At 40.7% G+C, this 23,851-nt stretch overlaps 1 protein-coding gene across 5 annotated transcripts in view; it reads right to left on the reverse strand.

Annotated features, from left to right (window-relative positions):
- Positions 1–1,070: 1,070 nt before the first annotated feature.
- Positions 1,071–23,851, reverse strand: part of SPAG9 (sperm associated antigen 9) — a 104,251-nt gene continuing 81,470 nt past the window's right edge. For 3 of the 5 annotated variants that reach the window (XM_079797898.1, XM_079797900.1, XM_079797901.1), the window contains 15 exons: positions 23,761–23,850; positions 23,350–23,517; positions 22,746–22,917; positions 21,106–21,324; positions 20,641–20,836; positions 18,899–19,024; positions 17,580–17,660; positions 16,832–16,899; positions 14,186–14,334; positions 13,146–13,317; positions 11,450–11,563; positions 9,997–10,035; positions 8,898–9,074; positions 5,950–6,099; positions 1,071–4,112 (listed from right to left, as the gene is read on the reverse strand). In XM_079797898.1, coding sequence (XP_079654024.1) covers positions 3,997–4,112; positions 5,950–6,099; positions 8,898–9,074; positions 9,997–10,035; positions 11,450–11,563; positions 13,146–13,317; positions 14,186–14,334; positions 16,832–16,899; positions 17,580–17,660; positions 18,899–19,024; positions 20,641–20,836; positions 21,106–21,324; positions 22,746–22,917; positions 23,350–23,517; positions 23,761–23,850 — 2,037 coding nt within the window. In that variant the 3' untranslated portion in view covers positions 1,071–3,996. The remainder of the gene's footprint in view (positions 4,113–5,949; positions 6,100–8,897; positions 9,075–9,996; positions 10,036–11,449; positions 11,564–13,145; positions 13,318–14,185; positions 14,335–16,831; positions 16,900–17,579; positions 17,661–18,898; positions 19,025–20,640; positions 20,837–21,105; positions 21,325–22,745; positions 22,918–23,349; positions 23,518–23,760; position 23,851) is intronic. The other 2 variants (XM_079797899.1, XM_079797902.1) reach the window with 1 other exon arrangement.

Genomic DNA, 23,851 nt, shown 5'->3' on the forward strand with positions numbered 1-23,851 from the left:
GGCTCTCAAGCCTACACGGAACAGGCCTGGGGTGGACCAGGAAGAGCTTGGGGGCCTGGGCAGCCGTTCCAGTGGCGAGAACAGCACTCTGTCCTGTGACCAGCAGACCCAGAATGAGCAGTTCCTGTCCTGCGATGCTCCCCTAGCTGCTCCCGGACACTGGCTGGACCAGGACGATGACTGAATGAGGTGAAAAGAATTCACCTGTCTCCAAACAATGACTCGGCAGGCCCCAGAGGATGAGGGGCAGGTAGGTAAGGTCAGGAATGAGCCAGGCTATTAATTATATTCTGGAGCATCTAACCTCACTGGATAGATGGCTGTGCCTTTGTCTAGCGAACTGCCCTCTTCACATGCCCATCAGGGCTACTTTTTAAAAAAATATATATTTTATTGATTTTCCACAGAGAGGAAGAGAGAGGGATAGAAAGTTAGAAACATCGATCAGCTGCCTCCTGCACACCCCCTACTGGGGATGTGCCCGCAACCAAGGCACATGCCCTTGACCGGAATCGAACCTGGGACCCTTGAGTCCGCAGGCCAACGCTCTATCCACTGAGCCAAACCGGTTCCGGCAATCAGGGCTACTTTTACTATCACGTCAGAAACTCCCATTTCTTGTACACAAAATACACTGGATTACTCCCAATACCACTGCACGGAACAGGGAGTCACACTGCGCTACCACGTGATTCGTTTTATAATCATCCTTCCTTCCAGAGTCTCTCCCAGGCCACGGGCCCTGAATAAGCACACCGCTCATTGCACCTGCTTATTACTACTGAGTGATCGGGCAAATGGCATGCCATAGTATCACGTGTGGGGTGTTACTCAGCACACCCACATTTCTAGAAAGCCCTAGTGTCTATTACTCACGTCTCATGTGAACACGTGAGCCAGCAGGCGTGTCCTTCGTGTATTCCCCATGGCTCACTTCCAGGTGGTGCCAAAAGGCGGCAGTCCCCCAGAAACGACATGTTTGATTGGGGAAGATTATCAGACTTTCAAATAAAAACCAAGTTCAGTCTCCTATGAAAGGCAATAACAAACAAAATACACCGGACCTCATACATGTTTCATATACATATTTATATATATTTCATGTACAAAGTTACATTCCGAACCCCAGGGATTCCATAATAGAAATAAATACTGAAATACTACATTGCTAAATGAGCTTTTTGCTCATAGAAATGAAGCCTCAGCCTCCAAGAGACAGAAAGTAGGACAATCTAGAACCCATTTTTTCAGATGATAGAGGCAAGTAAAATTCTGGATAAAATATCTAAGACAAAAAACAAATTCAGAACATAAAATGGTTAAAATATATCTTCAAATATTGAGAAATGTATGACATTGATAATAACAACTTAATTTTTTAAAGAGAAAGAAAAAGACATTTTGTGTTATAAAACAGCATAACCCTGTTAGAAAAGCATTTATGATTTCCACATTTAATTCTCTCTGCTCTTCCCATGTTACACACATGATCAGTGAAGAAGAGCCCTAAATCTGGTTGAGTCCTTTGGTAACGGTCATAATACTCACAAGGAAATAAATATTCAATTCCACAGCATTTGCAAGACACGCGTTCTTTAGTACAGTTATATTATATGACAACTGTTTTGCTTTATGTTTCTAAGGCAGCCATTGCAGAGGGTCTGTTCTCAGTGCCGGAGACCTTTACAAGAAAGGAACACTACAGCAGCCGAGAGAAGACATTCTAACCTCTTCCATGCAAACGCACTTCACTGGAAAAGTTATGTGCTGCATTTGTTGTGCTCAAAACCTTGTACACTCTCAGTAAGCTGCCGCTATTAAGATATTCATTCCTATTTTAAAATTTTAGATCCACAGGAATCCGAGAAAAATGCTCTCAAAACTGAGTTCCTAGAGAATATCCTCCCTTTGCCTCAGGGAGTTCAGCCTGCCTTTGCAGTAACGGAAGTGCCAGGCTGATGGGTATGATACGGCCATTCTTGCAGATCAGCAAGGGGCGATGACCGCCGTGTCACGTGGTTCAGCCTCACATATAACCGAAGTGTAATAAAATGAGGAAATTCTCGGAATCCCTTATTTCTTCCAACAGGGGTAATTTTTCTTTTTCTTTTTTTTTACACAAGACCAACCCCAGGTACTCAAGCTTTTCTGCCCTTGCCATGCACGCTACAGGCAGTTCACACCAACTGCTTTGCTGCTTGCAAGAAGCTTACTTGTTAGCATTTTCTCCCCCAGTTACCACCCTGACCAAAGTGAACGCTACAAGAATATAAACCTGTTATGGGGGGCAGCGGGGGGGAGTCCTGGAAAGGTGGCCTAAGTTTCGGTGCCCTGAAGAAAAGTATGTAGCTTAAGCAAGAACATGATCCTTTTAATACAGTTTTTACCAAGAGTTTTTTCTTCTAGTCGTCTACAGTAGCCACAATTTTACTGTGTCCACGATGTGCTCAGAGACACATGTGACAAATGGACCCAAGGCCTCCTCCAGATCACTGATGGCATGTATTTTACAACCCACCCTAATCATGTATATGAAGCAAAGACACGGGCGTACTTTTCACAACCACCTTTACATGACAGCTCAGAAAGCCAGTCCCCGGTGACAACTGGGACGGTCTGTCTGCTTTCTCCTCTTTGATAGTCCTGGTCAGAGGTCGTTATCCAACAGGTTTGTATTTTAGAAACAGCACTTACATTCATATTTAGCTTTGCTTAAAGTAATGAGTAAAAAATGGTAAAGCACACATTTTCAAGAAGCTTGAGAGGGGAAAAACTGCAGCATAATTGTTCTTAAAAAATCATATTAAACAGGGTAGACTCTACTTTTTAAATGGGCATCGAGGGTGAAAAGATGTTGTGTCAACGTTCACTCCATGGTATCTTGGTTTGTCGTCGTGCCCTTCATCGTTTTCCTCTTTGACGATGGCATTTTAATCTTGCAAGGGCATAAAAGCTCAAATGTGTCATTTACATATAAAATATCAAGTGCAAGCGGTTCTGTAGTTTTATACAGAACAAGAGAAACGGCGTTTCTAATCAAGTGCCTCTCTCAGTCCGTTAGGCCACGTTCCATCACCAATACAGCTTTCCTCCTATTAACTGGTTAGGGCAGCCCAAGAACAATTAGTAAACAGGTAAATTTTTTACATGAAAAAAACTCAACCAACCGCCACCATCCTCTGATACAAAGAATCCAAAACAATTTCCTTTTTAAAAAATCCTCTCACTGCTGATGCCTATCTTCTAAGCCTTCTAAGTATAAACTTTCAGACATATTAGTATGAAAATGAGTGAAACTAGCCTCAAAAAAAATTTAGCATATTCAGAGAAGCAGGCCTCATAAACTTTAGAGCTCTAATAAGTCAGAAATAGGAAACATTTATTTAAATAGTGTAGTCTTAATTTCTTTAATATAAAACCCCCCCCATCTGATGAAAACAAAGTTTTTATATATCATATAAACAAGATTTTTCAGACTTGAAAGTGAAAGTTAAGTCATTTACAGTTAGCTTGTAGCCCTCTTGGGACATTAAGATAAATCCTGATAATCCACCCGATATTAATTTGTGTCAGTTTTATAATACATTGGGGGGAAACTTTACGACTGTACTTAATGGTACAGTTTCACTTATCAAGTGTTTCCATTAATTCCATTATTAGTGACAGCTAAAAAGTGACCCCATCAAATAAAGTGAGTGACATTCGCTGTGGCAGAATAAACCACATCTGGATTGCTTTCTAGAATTCACCAGTTTGTAGAAAGTAAACACTCTTTGATTTGTTCATAACATACTGAAATTGCCTATAACACTGGTGCAGTAAAACAGCTAGTTCCTGTATTATTACAGTAAGAGATTTTATAATGTAAAGTTAACAGGGGGAAATGCTCACACATTATGTGGTGAACCTTTTTCACAAAGAGAGCAGTAAAGAAAGAGGAAGGGGAAGAACCATGCCGAGGAGACGGCATGCCCGTCTCCACTGCGGCCCACGGGCTCACTCACTGCCATACATCACTTGCCACACTATCAAGTGACTCCTTTCCGCTCTGGCAACAGAAGGTTCAAGTGGAAGATCCTCTCCCAGAAGCTCTGATTCTCCACCTTCATCACCTGGTGGGTGGAGGATAAGGAAACTCAAGTTAGGCTGAGCATGGAGTGTGCAGGCCGCTGTCCATCAGACATGCTGCTCGTGGTCAGTGCATCAACAGGACACACGCAACCTGTCTGACGCCCATCGCAGAGAACACAGTGAGAGCAACGCCACGAACCGGAGTCTTACCTGCCTGACTTCTGAAAAGGGTAGTTCACTTTCCAGACCACACCTTAACCCTGAGTTCTCTGCACCATGTTGGAGACTCATCCCAATATGTCTGCATACGGCAGTTCACAGAATGGGAGCTAAGAAGGCAAAGCTGTCCAATTCTGTGTTTATCCAAAATGGCCAGTCTACATTTGTCTATTTCAAACGAAGAACTGAGACTAATAGAAGTATAAATGTGAAAGCTGGGGACAGACCCCACAAACTAAACCCAAACCACTTCCTGTCAGACAGGAAGTTGTCCGGTCACAGGGAACCGACCCCAGCACACGGACACTGACATCATCTCCTTGCAGCACTAGAGATGGCAGATTCATCACCTAATATGCTGGGTTTCCCTCCCCATGATGTTCAAGTTCAGGGTGGGTAAGGAATTGACGGTGCACAGTGGCGATGAAGAAATGCGGCTGAGACACGGACAGACTAGGGCTGTTTCCAGGAGTAGCTCAGTGAGGCTGACAAATGAGTCCTGAACAGACACTGCTCTCGGCGCACATCCAGCGGTTTTGCCGCTGCCGAGCGGGTTATTCTGGCACAGCCCAGGGACAACTCGCCTCGTGGGCCAGATTCTTCAGCAGAACCCTACACTTACACACAAGGGGCAAAGCTGTGACACTGATCTGCTAGAAGTCTGTAATGTGTCTCACCTGAACTTCAGCCGGGCAAAAGGAAACACCAATACTGTCAACTAGAAACAGTGGAAAAGAAAGACCCCTAAAAACGTGCATTTCTCTCTGTAGGCCAAGCTCTCCTTTACCCAACCCCTTGTGGCTTTTTCAAAGTAATGTCCAACTGTAGAGAGGAGCATACTTTAAAAGGCTCAAGACAAAATCCAGCCCTAGCTGGTTTGGCTCAGTGGATAGAGAGTCAACCTGCAGACTGAAGGGTCCCGGTTTTAATTCTGGTCAAGGGCACATGCCTGGGTTGCGGGCTTGATCCCCAGTGGGGGGCGTGCAGGAGGCAGTCAATCAATGATTCTCTCTCATCATTGATGTTTCTATCTCTCTTTCTCTCTCCCTTCCTCTCTGAAATAAATAGCTATACACTGAGTGGCCAGATTATTATGATCTCTGAACGCATAATAATCTGGCCGCTCAGTGTGTGTGTGAGAGTGTGTGTGAGAGTGTGTGTGTGTGTGTGTGTGTGTGTGTGTGTGTGTGTATCAGAGGCCCGGTGCATGAATTCGTGCATGGGTGGGGTGCAGCCAGCCTGGCCAGGGGGAGGGGACATGGGCGGTTGGCCGGCCTGCCTGCTGGTCGAACTCCTGGTCGAGGGGACAATTTGCATATTAGGCTTTTATTATATAGGATATACACTGAGTGGCCAGATTATTTATGTGTTCAGAGATCATAATAATATGGCCACTCAGTGTATAAAAAAAAAAGACACAATCCAATTTCTGAATTGAAATATAATTAGGTAGTTCAAAACAAATACACTTTAGTATAAAAAGAAATACAAAAAGGAAAGAAGGAAGGGTGGATGGAAGGAAAGATATAAGAAGTGCTTTTCCAAGTAAAGAATTCAAAGAAAAGCTCCTAGAAATAGTTTATCGAGTGGTTTGTGGTTTACTCTGAAAACCCAAGTCACAGAACCCAGTGGAATCAGCTCCCGGAACCACGGACTTACCCATTCGGAAGTCAATGTAGCCCTCTCCGCCGCTGACGACCAGCATGGACTTGAGGGGCGGCTGGCTGCCAGGCTCCTGTGCAGACGGCCCTGCTTTGTCGCCTGTCAGATCTGTGCCACCACCGCCGCTCTGGGGGCTGACGACCTGACCTGTTACAGGAACAAGTGGGTATTACCTACCACAGACTGCAGTGGGGAAGCATTTTTTCTGAATATTTTCAGAAACTTGAACCAAACAAGCAAGTAAATCCTAATACAACCCAAGTGCTGGGGGTGCCAGAAGCCTCTGCATGAAGAAAACATCTGGAGAGGCCCTAAGAGCCCGATCTGAAAACCTAAATGAAGCCATTCCGTACCACACCAGGCATCGGCCCCAAACTCAGCATGAAATCTGTGTGCAGCCAGGCTGGTCTTAGCAGCCTGCTTCAGACTTTTACAATCTGCATCTCTTCATCTGGGGGACAGTGGAAAGGCCTCTCCTGAGAGGGCACCTGTGCATTTGTGTAAAAGACTAAAGAAAGTCTCACCTTAAGCCTTATGAGTTTGGGTATTCCTTATTTATATTTATATTTATTTCAAATCCAGTTTTCCTTTCATACTTAAGAAAGTATATCTTATATTTTAGATTATGCAAATAAAATTATTGGTAAATGTGTCATTTGCTCTAAAGTTTAAGTTCTAAGGTAAAATCCTGGAGCATGAAATGGTATAGAGAGAAATCTTAAAAAATTATTCACATTATAATCTCTATGACATCTTCTTGGAAAGCTTTGACTGCGGGGTATGTTTTTTTCTTGGAGAATCTGCTGTCGTTTGGTCAAACTGCACAGACCATGCCTCTAGGACATAGCAGGACACAATCCTATGGTGCAACACACTTTTAAAAAAGAAATGTATGTTGAAGGTGGATAGGATAGTTTGCTTTATTCCTACAGTGTCTCATTCATGCAATACTCAATGATGCTCTGGAAGAAATCAGGCCTGCTAGAGAAAACTACTACAGACTGGTTAGTTCTGACACAGAAGCAAGAGCACAGAGGTATGATACTAGGGCCAACCTGAAGGTTTAATCCTTAGGGCCAACTGGTCAACAATGTTGCCAATTCTACTTCCAGATTTATACCCAACAGGAAAGTCTTTCCCATATACTATTTTTAATAGTGGGGAGGGGGGAGGAAGGCAGAAAAGATCTAGAGGTCCATCAATAGGAGAATGGAGCACATTTATTCAGATATTAGAACCATAGTTAATTGAATAAACTAGATTTTTATGCATAAACATAACAAATCTCAAAATGAGAAGCTGCAAAAACTATATATTAACTAACATTTAAGTTAACTTCAAAACCACAAAAATACTACGTATTGTTTACAGATATGTCAAATATAGTAAAAGTCTAAAAACACGGGCGGGATAATGGTTACAGATGAAGAAAAAAGGGGAAGGGAATGGGACTAGAGGAATATAAAAGAGGCTCGAAGGGGACTCTGAGACATATTTTTTCTTTCTTTAAGAAAGCAAGAAAACACTATTTGCAGCAGATCCATTTCTAGGGACTTATCCTAAGGAAATAACTATACAAATACAAGATGTTTCAGGAGGCTCATTACTATGCTGCTAAGAACACTGAGTAACCAGAGTACCATGTACCAGCCCTGCACTATGTACACTAATCACCTAATCTTTGTTTGGAACACCTTGGGGGAAAAAAGTGTGATGGTTAATTTTATGTGTCAACCTGGCTATGCTATGGTGCCAAGATATTTGGTCAAACGTCGGTCTAGATATTGCTGTGAAGGTATGGCTAACATTTAAGTCAGCGGACTCTGAGTAAAGCAGATTACTCTCCATAAGGTTGGTGGGCCTCCTCTCTTAAGTTGCTGATCTTAAGAGAAAAAGATAGTACCCCAAGGAAGAGGGAATTCTGTCTCCAGAATGCTTTGTACTCAAGCTGTAATATTAACGCTTTTCTGGGTCTCCAATATGTCAGCTGCCCTGCAGATTTCAAATATATCAGCCTTCATAATCACATGAGCCAATTTCTTAAAATAAAATAAAATATCTACACTTCCCCTCTCTCCCCCTTCCTCTTCTTTCTCTCTCATACCCCCGCCCCCTCCCCCCCCCCCCGGTTGGTTCTGTTTCTCTGAAGAACCCTAATAAATACACTAAAACACTATGTCCAACGTGACACAGTGAGTTGGTGTGGTCAAGTCATATTTAAAATCTGTCTAACTCTTAAACTAGTCTCTTAAGGGGGAAAATTCAAAACATGGACCCTGCTTACAGGTGGTCAGCAACACCATTTAGTATTCCCAATGGGCAGAAGGCTTTCCATTGGGCATCACACTGTTACCTTTCATATCTCATGCACTTTACAGTCCCCAAAGCACTTTCATTAGTTTTCACAACAAATGAGGCCAGCAAGGAGCAGATACTAAAATCATGTCCCTGTAAGAAGATGAGGAAGTGAGTCTGAGGTTAAGCAACTTGCTCAAAGCGACCGGCGAGGGGCGAGGCGGAGGCCCCGACTCCCGAGCCCCTAGTCCACTGCTCTGGCCGCAGCACTGACAACGGGGCCAGAGCACCTGCCGCCTGTCCTCCTGCACCGAGCCTGATGACAGGGGCTTCGTTCTAGCCATCTCCTTTACTAGGCCAAGACCGTTTTTGGTATTCTGTGGTGATAAAATAATACACGGCTTTAAAGAGTAAGCAGGTTCGTTGCTTAAATAAAAATCAAGTAGTCTTTTTTGGGGGGTGGAGGAGATTCCAAAACAATTTCATTAAATAGCCCTACAGTGCTTTATTCTTACCTCCACTGTAGAACTTCTCATATATATTAGTGAAATGATCTGTAATTCTAGTACTTAGTGTTTGAGCGGGTAGTGGAATTAGGGACAAAAGAGAGACACTGACATACACCTTCTCAGCAGGATAATCAGCCTCACCTGGGACTGCCACGAAGAATTTCACAGCATCCCGATGCCCATGGAAGCACAGCTGAGCATGTGCCATTGAACAATAGGGTATAAACGTCCCTGGAGTCACTTTATCGCTGTTTTCATCACCATACACGCGGATCACACTTCCAGGGCGATTTCCTGGTGCTCCTGAGGTTTTATTTGCTGCAACAGAAAAACCAAATATCAACTATTTTCCCCTAGAAAATTGTAATGATGCAAAAGGTTACTGGTTAATCCTTATGACAGATATTATCTAAAAGCTACAGCCAGCTGAGATAAAACAAAGGCAGCAATGCCAAATCAAGACAAAGCTGGAAGAGGAGAGAGAGCATGCTAGTTATTTTTAAGTACCTCAGTAAATGGAGCAGGGGATTTTGCCAGTCTAGCAATAACTAAGCTCACTTTTTCAACACATCTAGTAATTTTTAAAAAATCATTTTAGTTAACAAAAGAAAACATATTTGAATCTTAGGAATATCTGTTTTGTTTTGTTTTTAATCCTCATTTTAGAAAACTAACCAGTACATAGCTAAAAGTAAATGGGCATATTTTAAAATAAAATTTTTATAGTTTATCTTCTATTTTTCTCCTCTGTGGTAAGAATATCTCCCTTGAGGGAGTGGTAAAAAGCTGTGCTTAAAAGGACTCACCCACTACAATACAGTCACTTTTACTGACACCAGACCAATGATTTGCTGGATTGTTTTAGAATGACCAGACTCACAAAACATCCCCATTCCATGGGCTAGTAAGTGAATGAAAGAAACATAACTGGTAACAAGAGTAAACAATGTAGATTAATGACAGTTTTAAGAGATGTTTCGTGTTTTTATTGGAAAGGAAAAAGTCTGAAAAGGAAGTTCAGCTGCAACAAAAGATGGTAAACAGACTAAGCTGCTGAGCAGTAGTTTGGTGGCCATGTAACAGACGTCAAAAACAAAAACAAAACACCTGCTGCGATGCAGTGACTGCCAGTGGGTGACATTGAGAACATTCAGAGGCATCTAGAGGCGTGAGACAGCCTCACAGTGGCTATGGGAAGCCAGGAGGAAGAGTGGGGAGGGGGATCAGGATCTGCACTTACCCCTCAGCCCCAGTAAACGTCCCTGGTGGAGGATTACAGCTACAGCGAGAGGAGGAAAGGGGACATGGAGAGGTGCATGACAGGGGGAGAAGAATTACTATAAGCCACCACGCTCGGCGTCTCCTATCTGGTAACTTGGTGCCCGAAGCGCCAACCAAATCCAACTTGGTATAATACCAAGTAACACTCAAAAGTTCTTAACCAAAGCCTCGCTCTACAATTTCTCTGCCCAAAAAATACAATTTGATTCACTGTGATTTTGTTTTTCTCAATCATAAAGCAATTGCAGTGTTTTATAAGAACTTAATTAATGGGGAGCATTTCCTAAATGCTAGTATTTCCCCTTTTTCATCAAGAAAGCCTGTTCAAAATAACAGTGCCAAAATGGAACTCTCTTTTATAAAGAGCTGAAATGAAATATCCTAGGATCTCTTAGGATATAAGTGGTCTAAGCATGTAGATTTTTAAGTAACTGATTAAGAACGTAGGTTCTTTAAGGCTCCAGATACACCACCTTCCAGCCCTCCTTCCTTCCCCTGAAAAAAGGTAGGGCCATTCTGAGGTGTTTCCTTATTAACTTATCTTATGGACTTATGGCACTTGTTTCCAAACCATTCCCTGCCTGTGACTTTTGCAACAAAAAACACTTATTTAATGAATGATCAATGTAATGAAACATAATGAGAGAAACACACAATGTACATTTTGTTCATAAAAATAATAATGGAACATAATATAAAAAACATACAATGTACATTTTGTTCACATTCTTTTCAAATACAGGGTAGATGACTTGTCTCCAGCATAAGGAAGGGCTTGCTGACCTCCTGAGAAACTTCCCCCGTGACTTTTTCTAAACCAAACAGAATCTCCTAAACTAACTGCCAGGGAGACATGAAAAACTAGAATGAATACTAGTAGTGTTTCTGGATACTGGTATGAAAAGCAGAAAGAAAAATGGACTCTGACCTTTATTTAAGAGGAAACAGGCGCTGGCTAGTGTGGTTCAGTGGTTGGAGTGTCAGCTCACACACCAAAGGGTCGTGGGTTCGATTCCCAGTCAAGGGCATATACCTGGATTGCAGGTTTGATGCCTGTCCCCAGTCAGGGCCCGTGAAGGAGGCAGCTAATTGATGTGTCTCTCACATCAATGTTTCTGTCTCTCCCCCTTCCTCTCTCTCTCTCTAAAGAAAAAAAAAGAGAAAATAGGACTGTTACTCCTGAATTGCGAAAAAGTGCCTCTCAGAATGAACTGTTACTTGCTGCAGTTCATAAGTTTCCATGGAAAGAGTGAAGGAACAATAGTTGGATCTTTGCCACCAGCTTGATTTTCTGAATTACCACCGAGCTGCCAATACCAGAGCAATTCCTTCTGCCTGAATTCTGAACAGGACCGCTCCCTGCAGCTCTCCGATCTGCACTGTGACAGTTTGGTGAGTGAAAATATACTTACTTTCTGTCAGTGGGATGGAGATAATGACACCGTTTCCCGTGCCCACCCACAAACGATTGCAGGACACCATGAGAGCTGTGATCCTCACAAAGGAGAAGCCCAGTTTTCCGGTACCTGCACAGAGGGGGGAACATTTCATTAAGAAGCTGGAGCAGATGATGTCCGAGATGCTAGGTCCCTCAGAGCAGTGGGTGAATAGGAGAGAAAACTCTCCTTTGGCTTTCATGCCTAATGGGAACAGAAAATTCTAAACGTGGCTGCCATCACATTATCATTTAGAAGGAAGATACTGTGGCGCAGGAAATATGACACAGGATTTAATTAGGGAGCTGCAAAACCAAACCAAAACAAAAAACCCTCAATAAAAACAGTGTTTACTAAATTGGGAAATTAAATGTCCATATTTATAAGCTGAAAGAGTTCTGGTTTGCCTTAAATTTCTTTGTATAGATGAAAACAATTTTTGTGAACAAAACCTACACTCTTCTTATTCAATGGCAGTTTAGAAATTTTAGGAAACCACAGGCATATAATTTAAGGAGAATCAATGCACTTGGTTATTTCAAGAGAGTTTTTACAACTGACTTTATTTTCTGGGATTTGAGGGGCAAAATTATTAAACAGATAATGCATTTAAAACAAACAGCATTTAGTCACTCATATTCTACTTGTAAGAACTGAAGAGTATGATCACAGAATCATGTTAGGAATATTAACTTTATTCAGAAATAGTCTTAGAATCTTCATAGTCTAACCCTATGGTCAAAGTCCACCCCTGAAATTAGTTTGTGCCTATGTGTACACAGGCCTGATTCCCGGGAGGGTACCTAGCTATCACCAGGCTTTCTGAGGACAAAGGCCCTAAAAAGGTTAAAAACCACTGGTGCAGCTCAACCTCTCTTCATAAAGGAATCCTTAATGAACGACATCTCTAACAGTCACCCAGCTCTGCATTAGGAGCTGAGGGTACAGCAGGGAGCAGGCCAGAAGTGGTCCCTGCCCTTCATGCGTTTAGGGTCTGTGGGAGAGAGAGGCAGGAGACAGGAATCACGTAATAGCAGTGCAACCACAATAATGAGGAGCCCATGAAGAAAAAGTATAAGATGACCTAAACCAAAGTGGGAGACAAGAAAAGGTCTCTTCTGGGTGTGACACCTAAGCCATGGTCTGAAGACCAATAAAAAGGGACCAAGAAGGACTTCTCAGACAGAGGATACAGTGCATGGGAGGCCCTGAAATGAGAAGGAACTTGTGGAGGTTGAGTCGGTGTGGGTAGAACAGAGTGAGTGAGGAGAGTGGTCCAGGCCACTTACATTCCTCTGCTCATGTCACTTCACCTAAAGGCAGTAATATTCTAAAATTACGTGGAGTGGGGATAATGCATCCTGGTTCCTATGCAGGGCACAGACTGGAGTGGAAAGAGGGAGCCCAGTGAGGAGGCTCAGGTGATCCAGGCAGGAAAGGATGGCCCTGGCCTACAGGGACAGGGGGAGAGATACGAAGTAATTGCTTGAAGATATTTTGGGGCAGACTTGACAGCTCCCACAGGGTAGATGGAGTGTCTGCCTGACACCTTCAGTAATAAGAGCTCACTAACCTCAGGCAACTTATTCACTGGTTCTACCCAGCATATGAGAACATTTAAAAATAAAACACTTTATTTAACTGACAGAAATAAAACACTTGGGAAGCTTACCTAACATTTTGCTGACATAAGGCTCAATGTCCACATCCTGTAGATGTTGATAAGTGTGCGCATGATAGAGACGGAGTGTGGAATCCAAACGAATGGAGACCCACACACCGTCACCTACCCACGCAAGCTGCCGCACCTGGCTCTCCTTCCTGGGGTGTGCATCAAATGATTTCTAGGAAAGATTGTTCAATCACAATGTTACTTTTAATATGTAGGAGTTTGTGTTTAAAAACTGCTAATTTGTACAAAATTTGGAAGAATATATATTAAAAGAGGAGCCTAAATAGTGTTCACTAAATATGATCATAGCTTTTATCCCAGACTTCAAAAGAAAAAGAAAAACAAAGAACTGAAGGATGCTGGATTTTAACACTGTACAGGTTATCGACTTATGGAAGTAATACTGGCACATCCATGTTATGTGTCAGTGTTCAACAAAAAGACTGAATTTGATCTCAAGATTTTGTTGGATTGCAGAGAAATTACATGAAGATCCTATTTATAACTAAACAAAAAGGAGCCTGCATTGTTGTGTGTGTGTGTATATACGCATGTATATACACACGTATATCTGCATGTAAGAAACAGATCTGAAAAATAAACACCAAATGGTTAACTTTAGGACTTTTAGGTAAAGGACAAAGGGAGAAGGAGACCTTCCACCTTAAAATTTTCCAGGTTTAAGTTGTCTTAAAAAGAAAAAATTACATCTGGTTGCAAAACTTTTTTAAAGAAAGCAATGCTAAGAGGTCCTCCTTCCCCTCTACCCGTACATAATTAAACAAATCCAGAACCATATATTCAAACACATATGCACTTATGGATACTCAGACACATTATTTCAACATTTGTGTTAATCTTCTTCCTTCAAAAAGAACTCAACACTTTCCATTCTCATAGTCAAAAGTGGCAAGATGTCATCAATTATCATTAAAACACACAGATTCAGAAAATAGTTTCTAAAGAAGCTGAACATAATTAGTCTTAGAATCTTCAGGAAATAGAAATTCAGTACGCAGAGAAAACATAGGTTAACTTGCCTCGATTTTCATGGCCTTTGGCTGAACCACATAGATTTTGTTCCGATAGCCACACCAGACTTTGTCATGTACCACAGTCATGCATCGGATGGAATGGTGTGGCCGCCCCAGATCTAACAGGTGATAGTTTGACAAATCCCACTGCCCATCTTTAAAATAAGAAATAGATTACTAGTTAATGTATACCACCTTTTACTAAATTTTAACACAAGAAACATTCTATCAGGGTGTATAATTAATTTTATTCATGAAGCACCCACAAATACCATGTATTCAGTATATCCCTTATTTGCAGAAACTGAGTTCTTTTATTTTATAAACTACTGACCACTTGGAAGATAACTCAAAGCTCATCCGGTCCAACCTGCCACTCAACACCTGGACCTCCATGCTCTCAACAGTAGTGATATGATAAATCAGTTATAAGTTACCTGTTTATAATAATACCAGAGGCCTGGTTCATGAATTCGTGCATGGGTAGGGTTCCTTGGCCTAGCTGGCGATCGGAGCCAATCAGGCCAGCCGGCAGGGGAGAGGGACAGCGGGAGGTATGCCGGCCACAGGAGGTTGGCTGTGGGAGCACACTGACCACCAGGGGGCAGCTCCTGTGTTGAGCGTCTGCCCCCTGGTGGTCAGTGCACGTCATAGCAACCGGTCGACTGGTTGTAAGAATCGCTTAGGCTTTTATATATATATACACCGTATTTTCTGGCATATAAGACAACTTTTTAACCCAGGAAAATCTTATACGCCCAGTCGTCTTATACGCTGGAAAATATGGTAATTGGGTTTTTTTTTGCTATACTGATGGATGAGAGATGATAGTACCGTATTTTCCGGCGTATAAGACGACTGGGCGTATAAGATTTTCCTGGGTTAAAGAGTCGTCTTATACGCCGGAAAATACGGTATATAGATTTTAAGAATGAGAAGGGATTAAAATTATTAGGGGGATAACATATCTCACTCACTTGCATTCTGATATATTTTCTTGTGTAGAAGTCAAGGGCAACTTTAGGAATCATGTATCCTATAATTTTAATGATGACAGAATACAAATGAGAGCCAATGCCGGAAGCTTGCTCTGCTTGAACAATTTCAGTGAAAGAAAACACACTGCCTCACAAAGCAGCTGTTCCATTTTCAAAAAGCTGTATCTGTCAACAAAATACTCCCCATACCTGGCTAAAGTCTGCCTCCTCATATGTAATCTCCCATTAGTCTATAGTTTTGTCCAATGGAAACAGAATAAATCCAGTGCAGCTTCTGTTACTGACCCATGTCTTCTCCTTTCAAAACCAAGCATCCTTGGCACATGTCTTTGGACCCTTCAGCCTAATTCCTCTTTGTCCATCCATGTCCATTTCATACTGTCTAGCTACCAGAGTGGAACCCTATTCTAATATCTATGAGATTTATGACGTTAACTAACTCATACTGAATTTGTAGTCAACCTTTAAGGAATTCTCACTCTTACTCTTCTGAACCCAAATGTGGAACTTGTCATTTCTTTATTAAATGTACTTTGCTTGTGTTGCTCTGTCAATATAATTTTGGATTCAGTACACTAAAGCATTTACTCTTTTTTTCCTAGGTTTTTCCACTTACTGAGTGACTAAAACATTCTGCCTCAGTTTCCTCATCTATAAAATGAGGATGACAACAGAATCTTCCTCATAAGCTCTGGTGACGATTGCACTCAAAGTCTGTAAAGAACCTGAGCAAGATAAAATAGAGGCCTTTCCTTCTTTTTGTGATGTCGTCATTAACCAGCTATCTCTAGGTGCCAATCAGTTATAAAGCCACCTAAGTACTCTCACAGACCTCACATTTCTCCAAAAGATGGTGGAAACACTGTTTTAAAGGGCAAGAATATAAATAATGTAACATGAAAATCAGTAAACCTTATCCAATTAAAAATTATTTTAAACTAGACGCCCGGTGCATGAAATTTGTGCACTGGGGTGGGGGGGGGGGAGAGACTCCCCTAAGCCCAGTCTGCACCCTCTCACAGTCCAGGACCCCTTGCTCCTTACCACCTGCCTGCTCGCTGCTCCTTCCTTAGCACTGCCACAGAGGTGGGAGAGGCTCCCGCCACTGCCACTACGCTCACGGTGAGCGTGAGCCCGGCTTCCCCTATGGGAGCGTACAGACCACCAGGGGGCAGCTCCTGCATTGAGTGTCTGCCCCCTGGTGGTCAGTGCACATCACCGTGACCGGTTGTTCTGCTGTAATGGTCACTTAAGACTTTTATTATATAGATACTTACCAAATGTAAGTAGATGCAAATTATTTTTTAAATACTGGACAAAGGAAAATTATCCTCTCACTAAATTTCTCCCAATTGAATAAGTACATGAATGAAAAGCCAGCACCTCCGTATCACATTATATAAGAGGACCATGAAATGTTAAAACTGCTTGCTTAGTATAGTAAACATATTTTCACTGAGATATACTATAAATGTATACCTCCAACCAGGCACTACATATTTACTGCTGTCACACATTGTTAGTATTTGGTTTAAACCTTTATTCTTTCTCCTATTAAGCATCACTTATTTAAAGCATAAAAAACCAATCTGTTCAAAAATGCTTTTGCAATGCAACAAGTGAGTACACTTGTTATCTATTCATAACAACTCACCAACTCCTCTGTGAAAGATAGCAAGGGTGCCATCTGCCAGGGCCACTAACACAATTCCTTTCACGTGTCTGCAAACAGGAAAGAGGATTTCAGAACTCTCCATCAGGAATACAGAAGGGACCACATGATACTGAACTAGTTCAGAGGCTCTCAGAGGGCCAGTACATGATAAATGAGGAGCTCACATCAGAAGCTAAATGAACACACCCTCTTCTTCATTGAGAGAGCTGTGCTATAAAAATGTCAGCTGAACTAGATAAACAGCATATGTGGTGACCCAGATGTTCACGATGGGGCACAAACTCCTCTTCTCATCACAGGCTGTTGACAAAAGGTCCCCAGACCAGAGACACACACCTCGAGTAGAACTAACAGAGGCAGCTCTATCAGTTAAGAGACAAACTGATTTTTGATCGTCAACACATAGAAAGGACTAGTAAAATGATTAGTCAACATATTCACAGAGTATAAAGAATATTCTAAAACAAATATATATTCACAGGTATTAACTGGTTTCTCCCACAGAGCACTAGAGAACTCATAGCATGATGAGGTATCAACCTGGCAAATTTTTCTATTTTACTTTCTAGTTTCATCTCACTCAACTTCTCTAATTCTATAAAGAAGGTAAAAATAATCTGGATATTGATTTAGTCATGAAATACATGTTAGCTTTAATAGTCTTAAAATCTAGTTTAAACCAAGATATAGTATTTTTAAAAGAAAGAATTTCTAAAATAAAACTTACACAATACTGAGAATCGAATCTTTAAGTTTAATAGAATGGAGACATTTCCTCCACTGGGCTACAGATGAATGGACATACAAACTGCAAGAACAAAATCAAGACTGGTAAGGCATAGAGAACATCAAGTCATTGCTTATGTCTAATAATAACCACAAAGTTCCTTCAGGAGGAAAGAGGAATAACATACACATTTTAGGGGAAAAAATGAGAGTATGGGTAGGCCTAAAGCAGAGAAATAGCTGCTTAAGCAAACAGAAACATATGAAGAATAAAAGCCAGAACTAGAATGCATTGTCAGTTTCAGGCTACCCCACACTTCAGAATCCTTGGCAAAATCTTTTTTAAAAAACAATCATCCTTTTCTACTAGACTGAACTACAAATGTGTGAAGACAGTGGTTTACATACGGCAGAGGCACTCCAAAGCCTGCAGGACACACCAGCCCTCCACCCGCCTTAGTACAGTTCATAAGCTAAAATGGTTTTACATGGTTGGGAAAAATCAAAGAGTATTTCATGACACGAGATTTATATTTATGCAACTCACACTTCTGTGTCCATAGGTAAAGTTTTATTGGAACACAGTCCCACTAACCCACTTACATGTTGTCAAAGTAATGGCTGCTTTTGCACCACAAAGCAGAGCTGTGAAGTTGCAACAGAGATCGTATGGCTACAAAGCCTAACATATTTCTTATCTGACCCTTCATGGAAAAAGTCTGCCCGTCCTTCATTTTATAGTATTAGACCACTATGAAAAAGATGCACTAGTGACCTTGCTTAACCTTAGGAAAGTATAATTTTGTAAGACCACCCCCCACACACACCACTAGAAAGTGAACAGATCATGTAATAATGTTTGTTATCACCTGCTAAGCTTTCAGACTGATCTGTCTGGTTTTCCTAGTAACTCTACTGAAAAGTTATGTTTGGATTTGGGTCTTCCTGCAGCCAAATACATTAGTTTAATCCTACATAAATCTCCTATATATGCATCAATAATTCTCTGTCACTGTGCTATTCAGGATCTTCTATTTCTGGATCACTCAGATTTTAAAATTTTATTAACCTCTTCTTCCAAGAATATTATATAAAGGGGACACCATGACAGAGAAACATGTGGTTTACCATTCAGAACCAATGCAAGTCCAGTTTATGAGACTGTTGCAATATAACCTTACAATTTATGTGTATATAAAATTCTTTGCTTTAATGTGTACTTTTTGTTTATACTTACGTGTACCACATTTTATGTATCTTTAGTTTCTAAAGGAAAGGTAAAAGACTAAAGATACTGATATTAAAAGAGTTGGCACCTACCAGCCATTCTGAGCTCCTAGCCACATAGTTGGTAAAAGGCTACTCATTTTCTGGGCTTCTTCTCTCACCAGGTCTTGTTCATTTGGCAACACTGATATTTGATCTTTATATGCATCTGAGTCATTACTAGGAAAGGTGGGACAAAAGGAAAAAAAGCTGAGTGTGCTCAGTTAGTTTTCAGGGATTGGGCATTTCTATACTTTAGTGTACAGTTTAAGAAAAAAAATCAAACACTAAAATTCCAGAAAAGCCAAAGTTAAATGCTTACGTTAAATATTTCAACAATTGTACCAGAAGAAAATTAACATACTAGTAGGACCAAGTTGCAAACATGGAGTTAAGAAATGGTAATGAAATATAGCAGTTAATATCCAGACTATAATTATGCCTATCCCTTATAGTTATTTTGAACTTTATCAGTTTCTTCTTAAAGGAGAAAACAGGAAGAGATGGTTTTTTTAAAAAACCACACACATACACAGAAAGGAGGGTAAAATATAAAGAATTTTCTAAAATCCTATATGATAAAAGCCTAATATGCAAGTTGACAGAACGGCGGAACGACTGGTCGCTATGATGCGCACTGACCACCAGGGGGCAGACGCTCAATGCAGGAGCTACCCTCAGCCTGCAGGCCCCAGGCCAGCCAAGGCGGGTACCACCGGTCGCCCCACACACCGGCCCTGATCACCGGCCAGGCCTAGGGATTCAACCCATGCATGAATTTCATGCACTGGGCCTCTAGTAAATTAATAAGCTTGCATTTACTCCCAAGCCTTCTTTCTTTTAGATTGCCACATATATAATAAAGAGATATAACTGGATTATCAAATTTAACACAAATAAATGTACTAATTCTAAAAAGATGACTATTCTCTTTTTAAATTTACTTTTAGAGAGAGGGAAGGAGAGGAAGAGAGAGATTGATGTTAGAGCAAAACATCGATCTGCTGTCTCCCGCACGCCCCCTATCAGGGATCAAGCCCACATCCCAGCATGTGTCCTGCCTGGAAGTCAAACTGGCAACCTTTCGGTGCACAGGTTGATGCCCAATCGAGAACCAGGGCATGACTTTATTCTTAAACTGACAATTAAATGTTAAGGTATTTAATTGTTCTATATACTAAGAGGGAAAATACTAAATTGTGAAAAAAATCCAGTTTAGATAAACCCCTATCTGCAAGACCTAGAGTAGGCAAGAAAGAAAATTAAAGAATTCACGAAATGGACCTAGATTAACCAACCTTTTAAAGAAAGAGCCTAAAACAAATTGTCTTTTAATAAAATGTTTTCCAGAGAACTAAATTCAAAAAGGTCATCCAAGCCCACATGGGAAATTGAAACAATGGCCAATTTCACTGCTGACTAGAGTGGGAGTGAGAGTAGGGGTGGGGATGAAAATAGCAAGAATTATTAATAGAATGGAAGACAGTGAATACAATTAAAAAAAAAATCATTCTAGAGGAGAAAATGACCAGAAAAATTTTAACTAATATATTTTATAGACAAGACTTTTTTTCATAAATTGGAAGGAAAAGAGAGCAAATGGGGGTGGGGGTGGGGGGGCGGTATCCAAAGACAATGAAGAGGAAGGAATAAATGACATAGTGGCAGTAAGTAATGGCATCTAAGTTGCCACAACAATACCAATTAGTGGGAATATTTTGGCTGTTTGAGGTTATTTTGGTTCCTTGTGTGTGTGCACTGATGTGGTTTCCTAAGTTATTGATCCATTTGAATACCTTGACTGATACACTGGTGAGAGGTCTTCTGGGATTTGAACTCCCAAAGGATCTGTAAAGACGTGCTCTGTGTACACGCCCGTTTGGGAGACATCCGTGTTGTCTTCAGCTGACCCTGCATTGCCTTCTGTGGCTTCAGTGGCTTCTTCTGCCGTTGGAACATTTTCATCAATCTCACCACTTTCTGCTTCCTTTTCTAAAAAATAAATAAAACATGCTAACCATTCTGAGTTTGAACTTTTCTACCAATAACTTCCTTGTACAAACCCTTGCTACAGTATTCCACTCCCCCCTCTGCACTATATCCTGACATTGAGAATTCATAATTTCATTTAACAATCATTGCAGCATCTTCTTTTATGTTCTTCCATTCTTATTACTTTAAGATCTACAATAAGTCCATTGTGAGGCATCTGGAGTAGGCTCTGGTGCTATACAGATGGTATGTAAGGAGGATGGCTATACCTGGTGGTTTTTCTGTCACTGGAGAAGCACCGTTGGTACTAGGGGGAGTGGCACCTGCTGTCACACCTTCTGCAGAACAACCAACCACTGTGATGCCTCCCAACAGGCTGTCTGTCTCTGCTGAGCTATTGCTTGTCATGCTTCCAGATAAAGATGCTTTGTCTACCTGTCCAGATTCTGAAAGCTCTTCTCCTGCGGGGTAGTCTGTTTCTCGTGCTCCTAAAAACACAAGATAAACCTTCTTTTAATGCTAAGTAAACTCATAACTAGCTTTTTCTCCATAAAAGCAACTATGGGTTTTAAATAAGAGTGTATAGGTAAAGACAAATAGTTATTTGAATATACTGCCAAAGATAGCTTTAAAATGTTTTTAAACTAACCTTCACAAAATGGAAAGCAGCTTAAAAATTTAAGATAATACTTCTAGTAATGCAAGCAAAAGAAAACATGAAAATGTCAGAAATTATGCTTCTGCTCTTAATATGAGCTCCTAGGCAGCCACCTAATGAGGTTAAAACCAATGAAATCTAAATGTATGTAAATTATATTTGCTATTTGAAATATGGACTTCTGCCTACCACTATTAAAAATTAATCACCCTAAATGTACACAGTGCCTTAAGTATTAGTAACACATTTAAAAACTAAACATTTGCAATATAAAGATAAACCTCTTCAGTGTTTTTTAATTTAGAAAGCTGTTTTTATTCATATCTCATTAAAAATTTTTTATTGTCGTCAAATACACACATATGCATAAAATTTGCCATCTTAACCTTTTAAAAATATTTTTATTGATTTCAGAGAGGAAGGGAGAGGGAGAGATAGAAACATCAATGATGAGAGGGAATCATTGATTGGCTGTCTCCTGCACGCCCCCTACTGGGGACTGAGCTTGCAACCCAGGCATGTGCCCTTGACCAGAATCGAACCCGGGACCCTTGAGTCCACAGGCCAACGCTCTATACACTGAACTAAACTGCCTTCACCATTTTTAAACATACAATGCAAATGTCATTTGTAATGCTGTATAGTCATCAAAACTATTCATGTCTAAAACTCTCCCATCACCCCAAACAGAAAATCTGTACCAATTAAATAATAATTCGGTTCCCCAACCCCACCCCTGCCTGCCCCTGTAATCAACTTCTGTCTTCTTGAATTTGCCTTGTCCAGATAGCTCACATAAGTGGGATCATATAATATTTGTCCTCTGTGTCCGATTTATTTTACTTAGCATAATGTTTCTAAGGTTAATCCATGTTGTAGCATGTATGAAAATTTCATTCCTTTTTATATAATATTCCACTGGGTAGATATATCACAAACCTATTTCATTTTTAAACCAATGTATTTAACATCATATAAGATTTAATCTAAAACTTTAGAAAGCTTTCCCTACTAATAAATCTAAATAATCCCTTGTGCTCTGCCTTCCAGTCATCATCTAATATTAGCACTATTTTATTTTCTTCACACCGTCTGAAAATATCAGGTTTAGTCATTTGTTCCCAGCTTATTTTTGGTCTTCCCAAGTAGAACACAACTCCCTGAAGGGGTGCATGACTATATCTCCAGTCGAATTAGGGCCTGCAAAGGAGGTGCTGAAGGTGGGAAGACAGGGGCACAGCTCACTCTTACCTGGTACACTTGCTATACACAGGACGTGCGAGTTGCAAACAGTGAAACTGTCTAGAATGTTGCCTGGTTGAACAGCATCAATAATAATCACTTTTGTAGCTGCATGAGTGCTAGTACAGATCCAGACTAGACTAGATAATTCTTCTTGATTTTTTAACTCCTTCTGCTGTTCCTGCAGAAACAAAGTAAAGAAATGAATATTTAAAATTAAATATGTGCAAACAGTCAAAAAGCTGTGCCCTTGCAAACAGTCAAGGGCAACACTATTTCAAGTTTACTTCCAGATTATTTGGAAGGCTGAAAATACAGCTGTCTTTTCACATTAATCAGCACATAAGAACTAGCAGGTAAAGCAGATCAGTGACAAAATCTCGACTGTGACAGTTGTTACATACTTGCACACATCTGTCCAAACTCTGGACTATAAACATTTCAAGTATACACTTTATTGAGTGTAACATATACCTCAATAAAACTGATTTTGAGGAAGAAGCAAGGGCATAGTAATCCCAACTAGAAGTTAAAACCAGAAGTAAGTTTTGGGCCAAAGAGCTAAACTAATAGTCTCAGGCACCAGGAGCCAAGCGTTCGTACACACACTTACCTTCAGTTCCTGATCAAGCTTGTCTAAACTACTCTGAGATGCACTCCGCTGCTGACTGCCTTCTGCATCCAAACCAGCAACATCCTTGTAAAATACACTAGCTCCAACAACAGAACCGCCATCTCTGGTCTTCCCACCAGATAAATTGACTCCAACAGCACACCACAGCTTTTAGAGTTCAAAAATAAAAAAGTATTAATTCACTTTTTCTCTAAAAATGTTTAGAATTTTTCACATTTTCTTTAAAATTCTAATGATTATAAACATAGGTCTTTAATATTCAAAGTATCCCAGTCTAAAATTACAAAATAAAAAATCTGATCCACAAAAGTAGGATTTAACAATTTTGTTTAGAAAAAAAATCCACCCAGATTTTAAGAAGTAGCTCCTTTAACTTCAAAACTTATTTACCTTCATTGATGTATCTTTTTCATCTAGAGGCCTGAGACAGACAGGCACAGGTAAATTTTTCATCTTATTTTCCCCTTGACCATTGGTTACC

This window comes from Cnephaeus nilssonii (assembly GCF_951640355.1).
Source record: "Cnephaeus nilssonii genome assembly, chromosome: 19".
NCBI lineage: Eukaryota > Metazoa > Chordata > Mammalia > Chiroptera > Vespertilionidae > Cnephaeus > Cnephaeus nilssonii.